This window comes from Mytilus trossulus, chromosome 12 (genome assembly GCF_036588685.1).
Source record: "Mytilus trossulus isolate FHL-02 chromosome 12, PNRI_Mtr1.1.1.hap1, whole genome shotgun sequence".
Lineage (NCBI taxonomy): Eukaryota > Metazoa > Mollusca > Bivalvia > Mytilida > Mytilidae > Mytilus > Mytilus trossulus.
In genome coordinates this window covers 17,111,736-17,135,193 of record NC_086384.1, presented here as the reverse complement: position 1 = coordinate 17,135,193, position 23,458 = coordinate 17,111,736, and the positions used below count along the sequence as shown (strand labels likewise).

Genomic DNA, 23,458 nt, shown 5'->3' with positions numbered 1-23,458 from the left:
TATGGTCTGAGTTGTGATCTTTGGACTTATAGTCTTTTCACAATGGGACAGTGTTTGTTGTATGACGTCTGCTAGTTTAAGGGGGACAGATTCTCGGATCAAATAGCGTTAAGGTGTATATACTGCCATACAACATCATCCTAATACTTGATATATCAGTTATTGGCTTTGAACAAGTAACAAAATGTGCTTTAACAAACAAGTGAAGTTTAAAAAAGAAGCTTAATTTGAAAAAAAAAATCTTCAAATAAGAGCAGCAGAAGTTAACTCATGCTCAAAAAGTATTCAGGTGTGTCCCTTTAATGAAATATTTTTCTGTTTTAATTCAGCTGATCAACCCAGTATATGCTTATCTGCTATCATATAACCTCTTGAAAGGTAAAAACCAATGATGTAGCATTATAATATTCAGTTGAAACATTTTTAAAAGTTTGGACATCAGTTCAATACAAAAAGAAAGTCATGGAAGTGAACAACTCTCTGCTTATTATAAGTGGAAATGTAACAGTAAATTTGATCCGGTAGTAAAATCTGTCCGCCAGACTTTTTTTCCTAGGAAATCAAGTTTATGATCATTATTTTACTAGGAACGTATGTCCCAGGACAAATTTTCTTAGGAAAATAAGTCCATAGGTAGTAAAATATGTCTGGAACTTATTTTCCAAGCTAGAATTGCTTTAAGACATTATACTGATATTTTTTTTTATCATATAACAATTATTGAAATTAAAAACAGATTATATTTTTAGTTAAGATTTGAAAGTTTCATTATTTTTGCCTTTTTTATTTAAAAAATAAAGGAAATTGGGTTATAACCTAGGAATGTTAATGACATGGGCATGATGTCCTAGAAAATAAGTCTGGGGACATAGATTTTAAATAAATACTAATACACAACTCTATAACCGAATATTGAACCATAACATTTATATTGATCTTGAAAAAAAAAAAGAGGTCATGGACATTTTACCTAGAAATATTAGTGACATGGACACGTTTTTCCTAGGAAATTTAGTATGAGGACATCAATTGGTTTAATATATTAAAACACAACTCTAAAACTGAACATTGAAACATAATATTTATATTATCTTTCAAAATAAAGGTCTCACATTTTATAATTTCCTAGGAAAATTAGTCTGGGGACATTCATTTCATTAAATTTTAAATGCCCGAGCTCTTGATCCAAACAATATTTTAAAACACAAACATTGCATTTCCTTGTAAATAATTTGTTTCATTAAAACAGTCCTTTTAGAATACAGGACATGGACGAATTTACCTAGAAATATTAATGACATGGACAAAATTTCCTGGGAAAATTAGTTTTGGAACATAAACTTTATTAAAAGAATTGATACACAACTCTTTATATCAATATCAAAATATAACATTTTTATTTACCTTTAAAAAAAGGGCATGGACGATTTTACCTAGGAATATTAATGACATGGACTAGAATTCCTAGGAAAATTAGTCCGAGGACATAAATTACTATTAACATCGGACAAAAAATACTAGTAAGTTTTGTAACCATGGACTTTTTCTACCAGTTATATGTGTCCGCCCAGACATATTTTACCAGGACAAATTTATCTCTTACATTTGTTAAAACATATTTGTTGTAATTAAATGGCGCCATTTTCAACAATTAGCATTGTTGTAGTCTGCAACTGTGACCTTCGTGCTGACCTTTCTTAATGTATTTACATCAAGTTTATTAGAGGGCCTCTAAAACAAACAGAAATTTGACTGACTATAACATTTTGGTGGTCTTTCAATCAGGTAATATCCCCTTTCCTAGTAATAATGATAATTGTGACTGTTGCAAAAATGTTTAAACTCATGTTACTGGGCACTCATTCACCTTTACCCACACTTAATATGTCACAGTGAGGACACTGTGCCAAAACATAAACGGTACCAATTTTACTTTACATTTGTGCAACTTCAATAACTAGTGTCCCCTCAGTGATCATGGAGGCAAACTATTTGAAAATCCAAATTCTTATACATAACTTGACAAGCTGAACAAAACAAAAAGGACAAGGAATCACAGCTTTGCATAGGGGATATTAAATACTTATTTTAAGCGATTTCAGCTGAAGCTTAATAAAAAAATAAGGATTGACCTTTGAAAGATCTATGTTCAAACACACCTTGTCGCGCTTCAATACTCTTCATGTTAATGACATAAAGAGTTGATCCAAATTGTTTCTATAGGGTGTATTTTCTAATTTGTGTAAAATCAGACTATTATCGCTCTCTGGCTAAATAAAAAAGTAAGGTTTGTCAGTTTAAAACTGGCAATACTGTAGGACAGTGTATTTACCTTTTGCAGAAGAACTGTTTTATATATATATATTATATCTTTTTATGTCCCTTGGTTGTTTGTTCATCGACATTTAATTCGTTTTTTTCTTTCTATCTATAAGACAAAAAAAATCAACTCCTGTCTCTAATGAAATCTACATTCATCCAGTAGTACATGATTGACGACCTAAAGTTCCAGCTAATTGCTTATGCTTAATCGAAGTTCTTGTTTATTTTATATTCTATTTATGTTGGTGTTTGTTATCATTGTACCTCAGTGTTTCTGTTATTCCTTTGTTTTCCCCTTGTTGTTGATGTATTTTCCTTGGTTTTATTTTGTTCCAAGATTTCTGACTTTTGAACTCCGGAATACTACTGTTGCCTTAATTCACCATCACTCATTCTCTTGACCAAGAGCATAAACCTTGTAACTGTAGAGACTTATTGTAGAATCCGAATGGTCGTGAGTACAAGTATTGCTTTATCTTGATTTATACTGACTGTTGTGATGCCTCATTTGACTCTAATTCAAGGATTTTATGATAAAAAATACGTTAAGACGATAGTTCAATTTAGAATGGTAATCGCTCTGAATATTTTAATGTTGGCAGTGGGTATTTTAACGGCGCAGGCAGAACAGAAAGTATGCTTTTTTACTGGCTCTGAATAAACTCATCATAGATAACAGGATTGACATTTGATATATACGCTTAACGCGGATTTTGCCTTTAAAAGACTCATCAGTGACGCTCGAATCATAAAAAAAAAAAAAAAAGTTTTCGCAAATGTACGAAGTTCATTTATTGAAATGAATGGACTTTCCTCGAGAATATCAAACCAATATAATTGCCTAGAGTATTTTTGTAAAGCTATACTCGACACAAACAAAAGATTTGTATTAACAAATGTGACGTTGTGGATTTTTAAATTTGTTTAAAAGGGAACCGCGAAACCAAGTTTGTCCTGTTGCTACAGCGATCACATGACCTCTATGTTTATTGTACTTCCTTGTTTAGTCTTAAATCAATTCGGTCAGACATTTTCATTTATTTGGTTGGTTTCCAGAGTACTATTTGCTGGGTAAGAACATTTTATTTATAAATAAGTTTTTGCATATTCTTGCATCAGGTTCAAAACGATAAAGCAAATAAATAAACTACTAGTGTGAAGTATTCTGTAATGTCGCCACAGCCTGGTATTATCTATTTACCGCCATATTAGATTTTGTCCCATAAAAAATAATAAACCTTAAGTTGTTGGATCGAAAGATAAACTGATAAACCTGTTGTCACGACTCGTAAATAGTTCCTTAAATATTTTTGTTGTCAGCCAAAGGGTAGAAATCAAATGACATATTACTCCCAGTTCTGACCAGTTTTGCGGTCGTATATTGGTATTACGTCGTCGTCATCGACGTCCGCGTCGTCATCGACGTCCGCGTCGTCCGAAGACACTTTAGTGTCCGGACAATAACTTCAGTTTAAGTGAATGGATATCTATGAAATTTAAACACAAGGTTTGAAACCACAAAAGGAAGGTATTAAGGACCTAAAATGGGGTCTGAATTAGCATTTTTCTACTTGCCAGATAATAACTGGTGTGTAAGTGTATGGATCTCTCTGAAAGTGTACTCCAAGGTTCAATACCAAAATAGGAAGGTTGGAATTGATTTTGGGGGTAGTGGCCTTAAATATTTTGGAATTAAGGGCAAAAAGGGGGCAAAAAAACAATACTTTTGGAAAACTTTGTATAAAACCTTATTTCTTTACCAATTTCAATGGGGTTTTATTCTTGAATTCTTTAGGTTCTTTAATATTCTAAATCTAACCGTGTATCAAATTATTTTTCTAAATTTTGGGTCCAAATCTTTAAATTGGTCCACATTGATGTCAAAAGGGTCAACTATTAAACTTTGTTTGATTTCATCAAAAAAAGAATGGGCCCACTTTCAAGTTGGTCCAAATTGGGGTTCAAAATTAAACTTTGTTTGATTTCAACAAATATTGAGTATATGTGTGGTTCTTTGATATGCTGAATCTAACTTTGTATTTAGATTTTAATTTTTTAGCCCCTTTATCAAATTGATCCACACTGAGTTCAAAATGATCTATCAATTATTGTATTCTTGGGGTTCCTTGATATGCTGAATCTAATTATGTATTTAGATTTTGGATATTGGACCATTATAGGTTAATATCCAATCTAAAATTTTGAAGTTTTTAAGCCACATTCATTCTGTGTTAGAAACATATGCTGTGTCAAATATGTTATCACAATCCAAATTAAGAGCTGTATCAAGCTTGAATGTTTTTGTCCATACTTGCCCCAACTGTTCAGGGTTTTACATCTGCGGTCGTAGAAAATCACATAGAAAATTGTCATGTTACCATTGGTGAAAAACACCTCCTTTTAACATATCACATTATAACCATAGCTATGCTAGTGCTGTGACAACAGTTTTGATACATTTTAACCACAATTTATAATAGTTTGTTTTGCGTAAATTACCTTGTTCGACAATCTTTATCAAGAAAATGTTGCTGTATAGGTATATACTATAAGTAAGATATCTTTGTGAAAGATCATTTTAGATCGTAGGTTGCAGCCAAGGTTTTCATAAAGCTTTTATGTCCTACAAATCATGGAATTTATTTCAACATATTCATAACTTGTTGACTTTGAGGTCAGTAATGTATTATAATGAGTAAAACTAATGTGATGGCCTGTTATTTTATGTATTTTGTATATTTTCATATTCTGTGTAATTGATTTTAGTACATATTTGAAAAAAGTTATATTGTTAGCTTATTAATTACATTCTGTAATTAAGGATTAGTATTATGCGTTATTCTATTTTAACTTATTGACATAAAAGTGAACCTAAATGGTCTGTGGACCTTAATATATCAGAATCCCTTTTATATATATTGTAACTATTTTAGAAGTTATTGTCGATGATATATATTACTAGTATTACACATCATTTTATGGCTAATGATATCAAATTATAAACACTGGTAAACAAAGGTGTATTCTTTTCAGAAAGCCGGATGGCGACAACAGAACCGTTATGTGATGTCTGCCAACTCCAGAATATCTCTAAACCAGCAGCATCATGGTGTTCCGAATGTGAAGAAGCTTTTTGTATCGAATGCGATGACCTTCACAGCCGTAGGAAATCAACTAAGAACCATATAATGATAGCGATAAGGGACTATCAAAACCTGCCCCAATCTGCACTGGAAATCAAACACCACTGCAGTGTACACGAAGAGAAGTATGAATTTTATTGCACCAACCATGTTTCTCCTTGCTGTGTAAAATGTGTAAACGAAGATCACAAAAAGTGTGAGATCGATTCTCTTCGAGACGTTGTACAAAATATAAAAACGTCGTCATCTGTAACGAATATCGAGCAAAATTTATCTGAAATTCAAAGCATTTTTCAAAAGATAAGGGACGAAAAAAGAAGTAACTTAAAACATATTGACGAGAAAACTACAACCTACCAGAAGGAAATAGCAGATCGAAGGAAACAGATCAACTGTCATCTGGACGCTTTGGAATTAGAAATGAACAAGAACTTAAAAGACAAGCAGAACGAGGTAAAGACAACAGTTCAAGGTTTTATTTTTATAATAGATAGTAAAATAAAACTCGTTGAAGAAGCAATTCACAGCGTCAATCAGATGAAAAGTCATGCTACAGATTTGCAAGTATTTTTGGCTCTACGTGAGATCGAAAAGGATGTGGAGAAAGAACTCTCTTATGTCAAAGATATAAAAACTAAAACTGAGATGAAAACATTTGATGTTCAATTTAAAGTATCAGATGGTCTCAAATCGTTGCAAAAGGATGTCAAAGTTTGGGGGGAAATTTCCATCAAATCATTTGACAGTCCAGTGTGCATAGACGTTGCTATAGAAAAACAAGCTCAGATAATGTTACCAGGCAAAAAAAGAGAAAACCTTACAGATATACACTCAATAACATTAAAGAAAAATACTTCGTTTAAAGTTGAGAGTAGGTATTGCAGATTGGCCGGGTGTGAAATTTTACCAGATGGGGAAATATTGTTGGTAAATGCGACAAACAATACCATTCTAACGTACAACAGAAGTGGAAGTCTTATTAAAGAATTTAAACTGCAATGGAAACCTTACGACATTACCTATATAGATAATGATATGATAGCAATTTCTTTTATCGCTGAAAAGAAAGTTTGTACGTTGAATACTAAGAACGAGCAATTAAACACAATATACGAGTCCCCAGAAAAGGTATATGGAATAGCATACAAAGACGGCAAACTATTCCTACGTTATGGAATTAAAGGTATCCGAATTATATCTGTATCGGGAACATTGATATCAGACATTGCATTCAAAAGCGGTTCAACATCACATCTGTGCGTAGGAAGTTCTGATCAGATTTGTTATCCGATCTGGCGAGAAAGAAGTGTTATATGTTGTGATAGACAAGGCAGCATTCGGTGGAAAGTAACAAATGATCTACTAACGGAAGTGTATGGTATCACATGTGGATTAAACGATGTAGTATTTGCTGCTGATATTACTGGTGGTATAACCTTAATATCATCAGATGGACAACAAACAAAACGTATCATAGACAAAAGTATCGGGCTGAATCGTCCATGTTGCATTCATTTCAGTGATAAAATGAATCAGTTGTTAGTTTGTAATGAAAGTGGTGGTCAGGTGTTCTTATATGATGTTCAGTAATAACATTTGAACACGATGTAGCAACTAACAAGCTGTACTATTCATTTTGTTGTTGCGCAAATTTGTTACTCTATTTTTGAATCTATAATCTAATTTAATGACAAGATAGTTTATTATGTCTTTGCAGTAAATTTAACTTTCGTTATATGTATGTGTAATATGGTTCAAAACAATTAACTAAAGAGTGATTTTTTACATTTTTTTTTAAATCATATCAGAAAAATTACATCATTATACATTATATGCGGCATTTTTGTCATATAACATTGAATTGATCTTTATTTCTAAGCCAATGTGATCATCACCATAAGTAAATTAATTACGATACTGTATTAAGATCCAAATAAACTATAAGTATTAGATTGTTTCTTAGCAAATACAAATGATAGAGTGTCATCATTTATACACCACTTTTCAATAACAACGAGGATCTATTAGCCTGCACTAGCAAAAATATAATATGCAATCATTACATTCCGCTGACGAGAATGGGATAAAAAAATGCTTTCTTTGTAATTGTTCCGCTTTGGAAAATAAATAAACAACGATTTGAATTTACTCCGGAAAGCTCTTTTCATTTTTGAATAAGAAAATATATATACAAATTGAGAGTCAGTCAATGTATTTTGTTTTTAAACAGACCGGAGATAAGGTATCTTTAAATTTCTACGCCAATTAAATGTCTGTCGAGACAACAATGTAGTGTTGAAACAAACTGATATTCTGATTGAATATAATAAGTTAAATCAAAGGTACCAGGATTATAATTTAGTACGCCAGACGCGCGTTTCGTCTAAATAAGACTCATCAGTGACGCTCAAATCAAAATATTTATAAAGCCAAACAAGTACATAGTTGAAGAGCAGGGAGGATCCAAAATTCCAAAATATTGTGCCAAATACGGCTAAGGTAAATATGCCTGGGATAAGAAAATCCTTAGTTTTATGATATATTCAAAGTTTTGTAAACGGGAAATTTATAAAAATGACCACATTATTGATGTTCATGTCAACACCGAAGTATTGACTACTAGGCTGGTGATATCCTCGGGGACGAAACGTCAACCAGCAGTGGCATCGACCCAGTGGTGTAAATAGTTATCAAAGGTACCAGGATTATAATTTAGTACGCCAGACGCGTGTTTCATCTACATAAGACTCATCAGTGAAACTCATATCAAAATATTTATAAAGCCAAACAAGTACAAAAATGAAGAGCATTGAGGTTCCAAAATTCCAAAAAAATATGCCAAATACGGCTAAGGTAATCTATGCCTGGGATAAGAAAATCATTAGTTTTCCGATATATTCAAAGTTTTGTAAACAGGAAATTTATAAAAATAACCTATGATTAATATCACATTGATACAAAGTGCGTAGTTCGCACAAATATGTCGATGTTCAATGAACTTGTGAATAAGATCAGGAAACCTGAATCGAAAAATGTGTGTAACTTCATTTTATATACGAATTCCAACGTGTGCTCTCCTAGCTAAATACAATCAGTCCAATTATAAAGAGTGGATATATTTTGCTCTGTGTATGAGTGTGTTTATATTTTTTTTGAACAAATGTTAAAGGTCTGGAAGAACAACCTATGTATATATTTGAATAACGTAGAAACTATTATATTACATATACAGCTGCCACGTATAACAGGTTAATAAGTGTAAATGTGTATTCATGTGTTGTTTTTGTTGTTTTTGTTGTTTTTTTGTTTTTTGTTGTCTAAATGTACTTTAATCATTCTAATCATTTTTTGTGCTTTATTTTGTAATTCAATCATTTGATTTTATAGCTCAAATTTTGGGCACCATGATTGGTTAATAAACATTATCTTATCTTATAACATCTATTTAAATGCATATCTAATTTATGTATTGCCCAATCTGCATCCAGAACGCATAAGGATATAAAGTATCAATCTGCATTGTCATGTTTACTATAGATAGCTAAGATACTAAAGTAGTGTATGTATGTATTCAAAAATATGTTTCTTGTGAAGACAATCATCAATAACAAAAAAATATACAAAAAACTAAAAATCGAGGAGCACCAACCCTGCCAAAATCTGGGAAGAACTCAGGGTGCTCCAACTGACAAAAGGGATTATTTCAAATCCATGTTTGTGTAGCATGAATCAAATACCACATATAATGAAGTATACACCTTACGAAACATGCTTACAATGTAACGATTAAACCAACAGTCCAAAAACTGAAGTTTTAAGTCATCAGTTCTGATGTACTGAGGATAATTGGGATGGCTGGTATGAAATGTCTGCTTCGCAGATGACAAATGATAAGGCTTGGTGTATTTCATAGGGAAATAAAGGCACCTTATGAATTAAGCTTGATTTGGTAACACGGACCAGACAAAACTGCGTTTTACTTTCTTTTCTAGAATTGTTTTCTCGGTCAATGACATTTCAGCCTTACAAGTTTTGAAAGTGTATTAATCAGACAAAAACAGAGGATTCCGAAATTTCATTTAAATACAATGTAGAATTGAGCGTTTTCATATTCTTGTGTGAAAAGCTTGGACATATGATCTGCTTTTTAAACAGATTGTATACAAAGTGAAATAACAAAAATACTGAACTCCGGGAAAAATTCAAAGAGGGAAGTCCTCAATAAAATGGAAAAAAGAAAAATCCCAAACACATCAAACGAACTGTAATATACCTGCGACTAATTTGGTACAGGCATTTGCTCATGTTAGATTTTTCAGCTAGCTAAGCCTCTCACTTGTATGAAAGTCGCATCAAATTCCATTTAATTGACATCAAACAAAAAGACATTATAGGCACCTTAAACGTATATCATAAAAATACGGCACTCCGAGGAAAATTCAAAACGGAAAGTCTCTAATCCACGGCAAAAACTGTCATATTCTTGGCTTGGTGCATGCATTATCTTTGTAGAAAATGGTTGATTAAACCTCGTTTTGAATCGAGCTAAACCGCTGACTTGTATGACAGTCGCATCAAATTCCATTATATTGACAACGATCTGCCAACAAAACAAACAAACATTATAGGTATCAAACGAGATACAAAGTTTATAGTTAGGGACCTAGATCAAATCAACGTGGCAACAGTCAAATGGAGAAACATCACAAATAAGAAAGAAAAAAAGGTTTAATATTTTATTTAGAAAAAAACATGTAAAGAAGACTCATCACAGATTTTAATAGCACAATCAAACATTACAATAAAAAAAGAAAAATTGTTTTATATGTTCATTTTAGATATTGTTCTGAGTATTAAAATTATCCTCAAAAAACATTAACACAATACAAAATACTTAACTAACTTGAAAAAACTATTAACATGCTATGTGAGTATGTATTTCTTTGGTGTTTTTTTATATGGTTGTAAATCAGTCTTTAAGTGTAGAGCGTGTATGTCTTTGTTTTTAAATATCTTTCTCTGAGATATTATTATTAGGGACAAAGTGTACTTATTATTACTCCTAGTATCAAAAATTCAATTTCAATATTGAACTAAAATATTCAAAACGGAAAATATACATTTAGTTTCTTTATTAGTTTATTTGGCACAACTTTTGGGGATTTTTGGTCCTCAATACGGGGCGTCACAAAAATGAGTTTAGTTTAACAAAATTTGTATCATACTACAAATTTAAAATTTTGTCATACAAAATTATCTATCAGCGGACAAAAGTCACTTTTGTCATGACAAAATTCATTTTTGTTACACAGACTTTACTTTTGTTACCTAATTTGAAAATTGGGCGACAAAAGTCAATTTTGTATTCAAATTAGGTTAGTTTGGTTTCTGTGAACTAATTTGCATACAAAATCGACTTTTGTTACACAAAATTGACTATTGTGAGACGAAATTGACAAAATTGACTTTTGTGAGACAAAATTGACGAAATTGAATTTTGTCTCAACAAAATTGATAAAATTGAAATTAGTCTCAACAAAATTGACAAAATTGACTTTTGTCTCAACAACATTGACAAAATTGACTTTTGTGAGACAAAATTGACAAAATTGACTTTTGTCTCTACAAAATTGACAAAATTGACTTTTGTGAGACAAAATTGACCAATGTGAGACAAAATTTACCAATGTGAGACAAAATTGACTTTTGTCTCAACAAAATTTACAAAATTGAATTTTGTCTCAACAAAATTGATAAAATTGAATTTAGTCTCAACAAAATTGACAAAATTGATTTTTGTCTCACGAAAGTAAATTTTGTCTCACGAAAGTCAATTTTGTCTCATAAAAGTCAAATGTTGTTACAAAATTGAATTTTGTCGTCACTAAAAAGAACTTTGTCGTCACAAAAATGAATTTTGTCGTCACAAAATTGACTTTTGTCTCAACAAAATTGACAAAATTGACTTATGTCTCAACAAAATGGACAAAATTGACTTTTGTCTCAACAAAATTGACAAAATTGACTTTTGTCTCAACAAAATTAACAAAATTGACTTTTTCTCAACAAAATTGATTTTTGTCTCAACAAAATTGACAAAATTGACTTTCGTCTCAACAAAATTAACAAAATTGACTTTTGTCTCAACAAAATTGACTTTAGTCTCAACAAAATTGACAAAATTGACTTTTGTCTCAACAAAATTAACAAAATTGACTTTTGTCTTAACAAAATTGACTTTTGTCTCAACAAAATTGACAAAATTGACTTTTGTCTCAACAAAATTGACAAAATTGATATTTGTCTCAACAAAATTGACAAAATTGACTTTTGTCTCATCAAAATTAACAAAATTGACTTTTGTCTCAACAAAATTGACAAAATTGACAAAATTGAATTTTGTCTCACAAAATTGAATTTTGTCTCACAAAATTGAATTTTGTCTCACAAAATTGAATTTTGTCTCACAAAATTGACTTTTGTGATTTAATTTCCATATCAGGTAACAAAAGTCAATTTTGTATGCAAATATGTTTATATTTGCATACCTTTTAGACAAAATGGACTTTTGTCATGACAAATATGAATTTTGTCTACAAAAATGAATTTTGTCTGCACAAATGAATTTTGTCATCACAAAATTGAAGTTCTCACAAAATTGACAAAATTGACTTTTGTGAGACAAAATTGACCAATGTGAGACAAAATTTACCAATGTGAGACAAAATTGACTTTTGTCTCAACAAAATTTACAAAATTGAATTTTGTCTCAACAAAATTGATAAAATTGAATTTAGTCTCAACAAAATTGACAAAATTGAATTTTGTCTAAACAAAATTGATTTTTGTCTCACGAAAGTAAATTTTGTCTCACGAAAGTCAATTTTGTCTCATAAAAGTCAAATGTTGTTACAAAATTGAATTTTGTCGTCACTAAAAAGAACTTTGTCGTCACAAAAATGAATTTTGTCGTCACAAAAATGAATTTTGTCGTCACAAAATTGACTTTTGTCTCAACAAAATTGACAAAATTGACTTATGTCTCAACAAAATTGACAAAATTGACTTTTGTCTCAACAAAATTGACAAAATTGACTTTTGTCTCAACAAAATTAACAAAATTGACTTTTTCTCAACAAAATTGATTTTTGTCTCAACAAAATTGACAAAATTGACTTTCGTCTCAACAAAATTAACAAAATTGACTTTTGTCTCAACAAAATTGACTTTAGTCTCAACAAAATTGACAAAATTGACTTTTGTCTCAACAAAATTAACAAAATTGACTTTTGTCTTAACAAAATTGACTTTTGTCTTAACAAAATTGACAAAATTGACTTTTGTCTCAACAAAATTGACAAAATTGACTTTTGTCTCAACAAAATTGACAAAATTGATATTTGTCTCAACAAAATTGACAAAATTGACTTTTGTCTCATCAAAATTAACAAAATTGACTTTTGTCTCAACCAAATTGACAAAATTGACAAAATTGAATTTTGTCTCACAAAATTGAATTTTGTCTCACAAAATTGAATTTTGTCTCACAAAAGTCAATTTTGTCTCACAAATGTCAATTTTGTCTCACAAAAGTCAATTTTGTCTTACACAATTGACTTTTGTGATTTAATTTCCATATCAGGTAACAAAAGTCAATTTTGTATGCAAATATGTTTATATTTGCATACCTTTTAGACAAAATGGACTTTTGTCATGACAAATATGAATTTTGTCTACAAAAATGAATTTTGTCATGACAAAAATGAATTTTGTCTGCACAAATGAATTTTGTCATCACAAAATTGAAGTTCTCACAAAACAAGTCTGTAGCACATAGTTTTGTATGACAAAAATGATATTGTTATGACAGAATTGAATTTTGTACAAAACCACAAGAGTCCCATTCGGCACCCCGTACTCAATGCTCTTCAACTTTGTACTTGTTTTGTTTTATAACAGTTGTGAATTGAGCGTTATTGACGAGTCTTATGTAGAAGAAACACGCCTTTTGCGCAATAACTTATATAATTTTGGTACCTTTGATAACTTATTATCATCCTCATAGTCTGTTTTAGTCAAGCGCTTTTCGTGGTAGAATGGCAATTTTTCTTATCTATATTGATCTTTCATTTTTATTGATTTATTCACCATCCTATGCCATTGAATAATTTGAGGGATGTGGCATGGTTGTCAATGAGCAACTGTGAAAAGAACAAATGATAACAATGTGTTAATCTAAGATGTGCTAGGACTTCGTACTTACTTTGGACTTTTTAACTTTTTTTTATTTTGAGCGTCACTGATGAGTATTTTAGACGAACGGGCAAATGTTTAACTCTGGTATCTATGATGAGGTACCACGGATCAGACAAAATTCGCTTTACTTTCTTTTCTTGGATTATTTTTTCAGCCAATGAAAGAGGGAAGAAAGATACCAGAGGGAGAGTCAAACGTATATATAGAAAATAACCTGACAACGCCATGACCTGGAATCAGCAATTGATATAAAATTTGTTTTAAATAGAGAGATATATTCATGTACAGTATGGTAACCGAGGTGGTTCGAGTGATTATTAGAAGACATATTTTGTTGAACTTATGCAGGATTAAATAAATGAAACTTGACCTGACTAAGAGTTCAATATGTAGTAAAAACAGGATATTTAAATATGCAAGACTCATCAACATTAAAAAGTGCACAAGTGAAATATTTAGTAAAAACAAATCAGATTATTGACCCAGTTGTTTTCATGATTAGTTTTTTTCAAAGCAATATCACTGTTGTATAATTAATAAGATACCTCATTCTATTTTATACTTCTGACAAACGAATGGATCTTGTCTCTGGACTCAAGTGTTTCCCTTTGATTTTGCATGAGTGTAATTTAAAGAAAGCTCAGTTCTACTTTTGGGCTAATTTAAGTTTTACCATTCCAGAATTATTTGACTTTTTTCATAGTTAATTAGACTTTTACCCATATGTTATAAAACTCAATTTTGCCTTGATAGTTTTTCAAGAATGGAATCACAAGGCTGATTTTGATCAAATAAGCTCACTTTTGGATATTCAGAGACACCAACCCAACCAAATAGCAGAAAAAATGAGCATAACCAATAGTGTGCTTAGATTGATTTCATTCACTCAAACCCTGTTGTTGAAGTTTAGTGAAATAATTTTTAATTATTCTATCCCTTTCAATTTGGAGAGAGAGGAACTAGTATTCAACACTGCATTACTACATGTATATCATATCACCACTTACAAATATATGATACAGTCAACCATACAACACAGCCCTGCAACTGAAAGGAAAAAAGAGATGCACAACATACAAAAAATAGTGTATATGGCTAGCTACATTGTATCATTTGAAATATTTCATCGATTTTGTTTTAGTGGAATAGTATTTTGTCAGAAGTTATTTATTAAACGTACTACTGTTCCCTTTCAGTTTCCCTGCTTAACTGCAATTGATAACAGTTCAAATAATAAATAAGAAGTTGGGATATGATTGCCAATGAGATAACTCTCCACCAGATTCCAAAAGACTAAAAGGTCAATAATTCTAGATTTCTGACAGCCATGGCCATACAGCCTTCAACATTTAGTCGAACCAATAATGTATAGTAATCTACATGCACAAAAGACCCATAAAAACATGACACAAGACGGAATGAAAAGTAATCCATATGCAAAAGTGAAATATATCTAGAAATGAAAGCATGTGGAGCAATGGATGCAAATTAAGAGTTAGTCAATTTAGTAAAAAATCCTACTATTTCCAACGTTATGGTTTATGCAGTTTATTAAATAAAATTGGCATAAACTTTTACATACTTCATACACATAACTCACATAAAACAGAATAAAAAAAAACAAAAAAACGGTTAAATAATGGGTATAAAGGTAAAGGACCCCGGGCGAACAAGAACTAGCACGAACATACCAATATTCTCTTCGAATTCCTACCACCTAGTCCTATCTAGAATAGCAAAAAGTTGTCCCCCTAGGCATATATATATGTGTAATAATAATATTATACAAGTTTCCCAGGTTCGGGTGAGGGTTCGGATCCCGCTATGATGTTTAACCCCGACACATTATTTATAAATGTGCCTGTCCCAAGTCTGGAGCCTTTAATTCAGTGGTTGTCGATTGTCTATGTGTTACATATTTGTTTTTCGTTCATTGGTTTTTAATATAAATAAGGCCGTTAGTTTTCTCGTTCGAATTGTTTTACATTGTCATATCGGGGCCTTTTACAGCTGACTATGAGGTATGGGCTTTGCTCATTGTCGGATGCCGTACGGTGACCTATAGTTGTTAATGTATTTGCCATGTTGGTCTCTTGTGGACAGTTGTATCAATGGCAATCATACAACAACTTCTTTTTTATATAATATGGTAATTTTATTAATGCCATAAGAAACTGCAGATTTTAAATAAGTAAAGTCATGAAGAGTTTGAACCATCACTGCGAATCAGAAATTGAGAACAATGAGCCCCTAAAAATTATACATGCCTTTGATAAAATTAAAAGAGCACCCCCACCAGTTTTTACAACCCCCCCCCAAAAAAAAAAAGAAAAAAAACCAAAAACATAACGATAATTGTAAAGGAAAATTATGAAAAAAATTCGATATGACCTAATCAGATAAGTTTTTCATTTTAAACACACAGCGGCCGGTAATAATATTCACGAAATGAATCTTGATCAACAATGAACTAAGTACGATGTCAATTGCAACAAGGGCTCTCTCTTTAAGAGAAGCTCTACTGTGATAGTCGACTTTGGTATACGTTTACCCCCTTATTGATAGGATTTCAAACTCCTGTGATCATGGCTTTTACGCAGACATTTTCGGCGCCGGAAATTGTGACAACGTTGATCTATATACTGATACAACTTCGGTTGAGGTCGATTCCGGCAATTCTGCCTAAAAAAATCACAAGCAGCCGAAAAATGTATTGATGTCTTAAAATATATCTGTTATGCTTCAGTAATTTTGAGTGGATAAGTATTTTCGAGAGACGAATAGCTACCGTGTACTTCAAAAACAAGTTTAAGGGAGGATAACGCCCCCATAGTGGGAACATACAAAATAAAGATGACTGCATGTTCTCCATTTCAACTCGAAAGAAGTACTTAATTTTTTCATAACACGTACATTTTGTACCAAAGATTATTGTATGAAAGTAAAAAAAAAAGGGAGGCGGATCTTTTAAAACAGCTCATAATTATAGCATACCAATAGACGTAATATAAAAGCAGACGAAAATGACGCCTTCTACAGTTTCGAAAAAAACCTCTATAATTGTACAATTTATTGACACATACTGTTTTTCCTTGAGGGATATTATATCATCTAAGGATTCGATTCAGCATTACATGTCATTTGAATGAATTTTTACAAAAACAGAAACTCTTCCAATTTCTAAATCTACCGACCATGCAAGGAAAACCTATCAAAAATTGAGACCCCTACATATAAATGGGAACAAACTTTTGCCCTGGCTTACACATCCCTGTTCTGTACGAATTTCTATATCAAAAACTCCCGAAAATAGGATGTACAATTTTAGAAAATCGAAGGATAGGTATTTTTTTGTTCCGATTTTTGATATAGCCATTTTATTCCCACAGTGCAAAAAATCAAAATCCAAAATTCTATGTTCAGATATGAAAAAAAAGTTTCCTTTTATTTTTGATGTTCATATAAAAAATAATATGTAAACTAATATTTTTTCTCATATAGATATGCTTACAATCAACAGTATTTATCGTTGGTTCGTATACTCTATCGCACACGAATATAAAAAAAAGACATATAAGTTAGTTATCATATAGATTCATCCAAAACTATCTTTAAGTTAATACTTTATTATAAATAGTTTAAGCATGTAACTAATTCAGTTTGCTCCGTTCTTTTACGCAAATTTAAAAGTGCGTTTGTTTATGGGAACAGCAATGCAATGCCTCCACCTAGAGCGCTTCGATCCAAAAGAATTCTCGTAGTTGTCCAATTAGAGTCAAAATAATTCTGATAGGACGTCCTTCAAACGATTTGAGTACACACCCGTGTCAAAATATGAATAAACTGCCCGGATTGTCCCGATCGGTCGATGCCACTGCTGGAAAGAGATTTATTTCCCCATGGATATCACCAGCCCAGTAGTCACACGTCTATGTTGACTTGAATTATCATTGGTATGTGCATAAGAATAAATTTATTGTTAAAACTTTGAATTTTTGAAGTAATAAACATAAAAAAAGATGTGGTATGATTGCCAATAAGACAACTGTCCACAAGAAACCAAAAATGACACAGAAATTTACAACGATGATTAAAGCCCATTCCGCATAGTCAGCTATAAAAGGTCCCGAAAAGACAATGTAAAACAATTCAAACAAGACAACTAAAGGCCTTATTAATGTACAAAAAAGAGAGCGAATAACAAATATTTAACTCATAAACAAACGACATCAACTGAAGTACAGGATTTTCTACCTCAGGAATAGATTACCTAAGCTGGCAAAACTTTTAGGAATTTTTAGTCTCTAATGCTCTTCAACTTCGTACTATATTTGGCCCTTTAAACATGTGATAAGGCCTCAGTGAAGAGTCTTTTGTAGACAAAACGAGCGTCTGGGGTAGATATAAAATTGTAATCCTGATATCTATGATGAGTTTATCTTTAATGTTTTTATTATAATGTATACCTATTTGCAGCTTTACGATATCACATAAAATTTGATTTTGCCTGTACCATCTGCACACTGAAAGCTCATTAACGTTGACCCTTCTTTGATTTTGATAAAATGGCATTTATGTGATATGGACAACACATGCATGATATGCAGATCAGGATTTTATATGCAGTTCGATGTAAAATAAAGTGTTAACTAGAATAAAGAAGTGTGAACCATTATTTGTGTATGATTTACAATATATAAAATATTTGGATTTTTTTTAAAATCAGTAATTGATTTTATAAATGCATCGAATTTAATTAAGTCTGCCAGTTTATAATTATGTTGAAATTTTAATTTGAACTTTAATATCAACACAATAACAAAGGTTAATCTGAGATAGGTGTGTATTTATGAGCCATAAACAAAGCAACCAATCCCATTTACTAATATTCGATAGGGAAAAGTAGGGTAGATAAAGGTAGATTTACAGGTTATATTAAAATGCCATCACATGACCTCCTTGTGTATTGAACTTCCTTGTTGGGCGGCTATACATTTTCGTTTATTATCGTCGGCTTCATGAACACAATCTGTTAGGTAAGAAAATTTATCTTTAATCATTTGTATCTATGGTATTTGGATTTTAAGCATATTTAAGATGATGAAACTAAACACGAGCTCGAGTGAGAGCTAGAATTCTGTGAATACTCTAAGTTATTACAAATGACCTTGTTCCAGACAAATATAGTGAACGCCAAGTAGTATACATATGTCTTCTTGTTCCCATTAATGTATACATTTCTTTACATCTTATTTTCCTTTGTTTCTCGCCTTAGTATACTTTAATAACTACCAAAAGAAACACAACAAATTATTACAATTTAGTATTGACCTCCATTTTTAAAATGCTAAGGCATACTTTAAACTTTTCCCCCTTCAATGCAATTATAACTCACAGGACCATGTCCATTTTTATAGAGAAAAAGTATTGTTTTCATTTTTGAAAAGTGAAATATCCTGGTAACCTTGGCATTAGAACCATAACAAAAAAAATATGCGTAATATATATATGCAATAATTGTCCGACCTTCTTGTAAACAAAACGTAGATTCGTAGAAAATTTCTTATAATTTTTTCGACCTTAATGATCTGTTATAGTTCTATAAGTTTCCTTTTATAATTGTGCAATACGTCGACTTGTTGTCACTCCTTTGTCAATGTCAAAAACTCCTTCAAAATGACTTTCACAAATGAAGAACGATTTAACTTCTAGGGGTAAGGGTGGGGATGTGTTATGGTTTTTTTCTGAGTTTTTTCGCGAGTACGTTTTCATTCATTTCTTTCGACACTATCAATCATTTTTTTCCTTCAATATCTAACACTATGAGGTATGATAAAAATCTGGATTCAGAACATTTTTTTGTCATCTGCTTGGACAGAATATTAATTTGTTTTGTCAAATTGGGGATAAGAATATTTTTAAGGGAAAAACACAAACCTCCCTTTTTTTTAAGTCAAATCGTCGTTCCCTAACTGCTAGAAAAGTTGTGCGAGAAATTTTAATTCGATCTATGAAATGAGCATTTAAATGACATATAGGCCGTGTTCACACAAAACGCCGTGTAGAGTAAACATGTTTACAATTAGTTTAGTGTAGTGTACACTGGTTTCACATTACATTTGTTCACATCTATACACCTTGTTTAGCTACCTGTACATAAGATTTGTTCCCACTTGTAAACTACATGTCATTTAAATGTTCATTACGTAGAACTGAATTCAATTTTTTTGGAATTTTTTTCTAGCGGTAAGGGAACAACCATTTGTCTTCAAAAGGGGGGTGGGGTGGAAATATTTCGATCCCCAATTTGAAAAAAAAAAAAAATGGTCATACAGATGATAAAAAAAATGCTGAATCAAGAGTTTCCCCATACATTATAGTGTTAAATATTGAAAATAAAAGTCTTTGATCACCAGCATCGAAAAAGAAGGAATAAAAACGTACGCGCGAAAAAAAAATCTGACTCAGATATAAATAAAATAACCCTCCCCCTTTTTTTAAGTTAAGTGGTTGCTACTTTATGAAAGTCATTTTTATAATTTGTAGTAGTTTGAATATACTAGAGATGTCTCGATAACGCATTAGAAAACGTTAGCTGCAACAGCGTGCTTACAGCCGAAAAAAAAGGATTAAAATATTAGGGATCACTACATTTTATCTTTTCTGTTCGTTTCAAATGGTATTTCTTCTCCAAGGAGTATTAAAATTAAAGGAATAGGGTAACGTTTTTTTTAATTTATTTTACGTGTTATTTAACGGATTTGAGATACTAGACAAACATCATTTACCTCACACTTTTTTTAGTCATGCATTTATGCGTGAACCGTTTTTTGAGTAAAGACCAGAGGCGAATATTTCTGTGTATGTCAAGTCGATTCGGGAAGACCTTTTCAAATGAATTAGGCAGCAACTATTTACTTCATTTTTTGTGGAGGGCGTGAAAAAAACCACGATACACGATAAAACTAATGTCCTAAATGCCTAGTTTTGTGTACACTTAACCTACACAAGGCCTACATTGACTATCGACTGTGTGTAGGTAAAACATGATTTAAACTACATGTAAACATTGAGTTTTATCAATGGGAACGCAATTGTGTTTAGTTTACGTGTGAGTTACATTAACACAACACCGAATTTAGGTCAATGTGAACACGGCCATAGTTTACAAGTGTGAACAAAACTAGTTTACTGTACATGGCGTTTGATGTGAACACACCTTATTTACGTGCAGGTCTGATCTAAACACAGAAACAGGCAGGTTTAACTAACATAGTGAACAAACGTATTTTATAACGTTTAACATACAAACTATATATTTATACAGGATACAATATCCAGGAGTTCAATGGTAAACGCAGACCTACAGTTCATGCCTAATATATCAAATTATCGTAAGCACTCCATAATTTTGTTGTTTTTAAAAGAGTGAAATTGTTTCGGTTACTATATAATAGTTCTTTCATTTTAGCAGGTATGATGGCAACTGCAGTATCCTTATGTGATGTCTGCCAACTCCAGAATATCTCTAAACCAGCATCATCGTGGTGTTCCGAATGTGAGGAAGCTATTTGTATCGAATGTGATGATCTTCACACCCGTAGGAAACTAACAAAGAATCATAAAACAATATCAATTAGAGACTATTTAAATCTTCCGCGATCTGCACTGGAAATCAAACACCACTGCAGTGTACACGAAGAGAAATATGAATTTTATTGTACCAACCATGTGTCGCCATGTTGTGTCAAATGTGTGAAAGAAGATCACAAAAAATGTGAGATCGATTCGCTTCGAGATGTTGTACAAAATATCAAAACATCGTCATCTGTAACGAATATCGAGCACAATTTATCTGAAATTCAAAGCATTTTTCAAAAGATAAGGGACGAAAAAAGAAGTAACGTAAAACATATTGACGAGAAAACTACAACTTACCAGAAAGAAATAGCAGATTTCAGGAAACAGATCAGCTGTCATCTGGACGCTCTGGAATTAGAAATGAACAAAAACTTAAAAGACAAGCAGAACGAGGTCAAGACAACAATTCAAAGTTTCATTTCTGTAATAGATAGTAAAATAAAACTCGTTGAAATAGCCATTAACAACATTAATCAGATGAAAAGTCATGCTACAGATTTGCAAGTATTTTTGGCTCTACGTGAAATCGAAAAGGATGTTGAAAAAGAACTTTCTTATATCAAAGATATAAAAATTAAACCTGAAATGAAAACAGTTGATGTACAATTTAAAGTATCAGATGGTCTCAAATCGTTTCAAAAGGACATCAACAGTTGGGGTAAAATTTCCATCAAAACATTTGACAGTTCAGTTTGCACAGAAGTAACCACAGAAAAGCAGGCGCTAATAATATTACCCAGCAAAAGACGAGAATATGTTACAGACATACACTCAATTACATTAAAGAAAAATACTTCGTTTAAAGTTCAGAGTGAGAAAATCAGATTGACCGGGTGTGAGATTTTACCTGGTGGGGAAATACTGTTGGTAAATGAGACAGACAAAACAATTCTAATGTACAACTTAAGTGGAAGTCTTATTAAAAAATTTAAACTGCAATGGGAACCTTTCGACATTACCTATATAGATAAAGATCTGATTGCAATTTCTTTTTTCAATGAACAGAAAATTTGTACGTTGAATACTAAGAACGAGCAATTAAACACAATATTCGAGTCCCCAGAAAAGGTATGGGGAATAGTATACAAAGACGGCAAACTATTCCTACGTTATGGAATTAAAGGTATCAGCATTATATCAGTATCGGGGACACAGATATCAAACATTCAATTCGAAAGCCGATCAACATCACATCTGTGCGTAGGAAGTTCTGATCAGATTTATTATCCGATCTGGCGAGAAAGAAGTGTTATATGTTGTGATAGACAAGGCAGCATTCGATGGAAAGTAACACATGATTTACTAACGAGAGTGTATGGTATCACATGTGGATTAAACGATGTAGTGTTTGCTGCTGATTATTATAATGATGGTATCACTGTGATATCATCAGACGGACAACAATGCAAACGTATCCTAGACAAAAGTAGTGGAATGAATCATCCATATTGCATTCATTTTAGTGATAAAAGGAAACAGTTGTTAGTTTGTAATGATTGTGATGGTCAGGTATTTATATATGATGTTCAGTTATAACATTTGAACACTATGCAGTAACTAACAAGTTGTAGCATTCATTCACCGTTGTTCTTCTATTAACACACCAGGGGTCCGTTGTTTGACTTGTTTGTAACACTGCGTTAAATTTTTTTTTATCATGTGATTAAATTTAATCAAGCGATTAGTTTGTTGTTCAACTTGTGATTAACTTTAATAACTTGATTAAATTGTAATTCAACTAAAACATCTACAATTGTTGCGTTTAATATTAATCAACTCATTAAATTCAACATGGTGGATGTTGTCCAATGGCATTTAGAACCTTTGCCTAGAAAAGAGAGAGATTTTAGGAGTCAAGACCCTCTACAAATGAATTTTTCGGATGAGCAGTTGCGCCTTAGATTTAGGTTTGGAAAAGAGAGCATTGAATACATTTCAGACTTGCTCAGAGATGATCTATAAAGCACAACTTCAAGGTGCACAGTACTGGGTGTTGAGGAGTGTTTCTTCCAGTTGCTCACATCTTCACGTTATAGGTGACACTATGGGCCATGACAAAGCTACTGTGTCGACGGTTTTAACCAAATTTACTGGAG

General features: G+C 31.8%; 2 protein-coding genes across 2 annotated transcripts; both read left to right on the top strand.

The window, feature by feature from the left end:
- Positions 1 to 3,295: 3,295 nt before the first annotated feature.
- Positions 3,296 to 7,166, top strand: LOC134692749 (uncharacterized). Its single transcript, XM_063553260.1, has 2 exons — positions 3,296 to 3,393; positions 5,356 to 7,166. Exon 2 carries the CDS (start codon positions 5,364 to 5,366, stop codon positions 7,053 to 7,055), a length of 1,692 nt encoding a protein of 563 aa, XP_063409330.1. The 5' UTR covers positions 3,296 to 3,393; positions 5,356 to 5,363; the 3' UTR covers positions 7,056 to 7,166.
- An 11,519-nt stretch (positions 7,167 to 18,685) lies between these two features.
- Positions 18,686 to 22,898, top strand: LOC134692264 (uncharacterized). The gene is made up of 2 exons (XM_063552715.1): positions 18,686 to 18,757; positions 21,193 to 22,898. The coding sequence occupies exon 2, from the start codon at positions 21,198 to 21,200 to the stop codon at positions 22,896 to 22,898; it is 1,701 nt and encodes a 566-aa protein (XP_063408785.1). The 5' UTR covers positions 18,686 to 18,757; positions 21,193 to 21,197.
- The last annotated feature ends 560 nt before the right edge of the window (positions 22,899 to 23,458 follow it).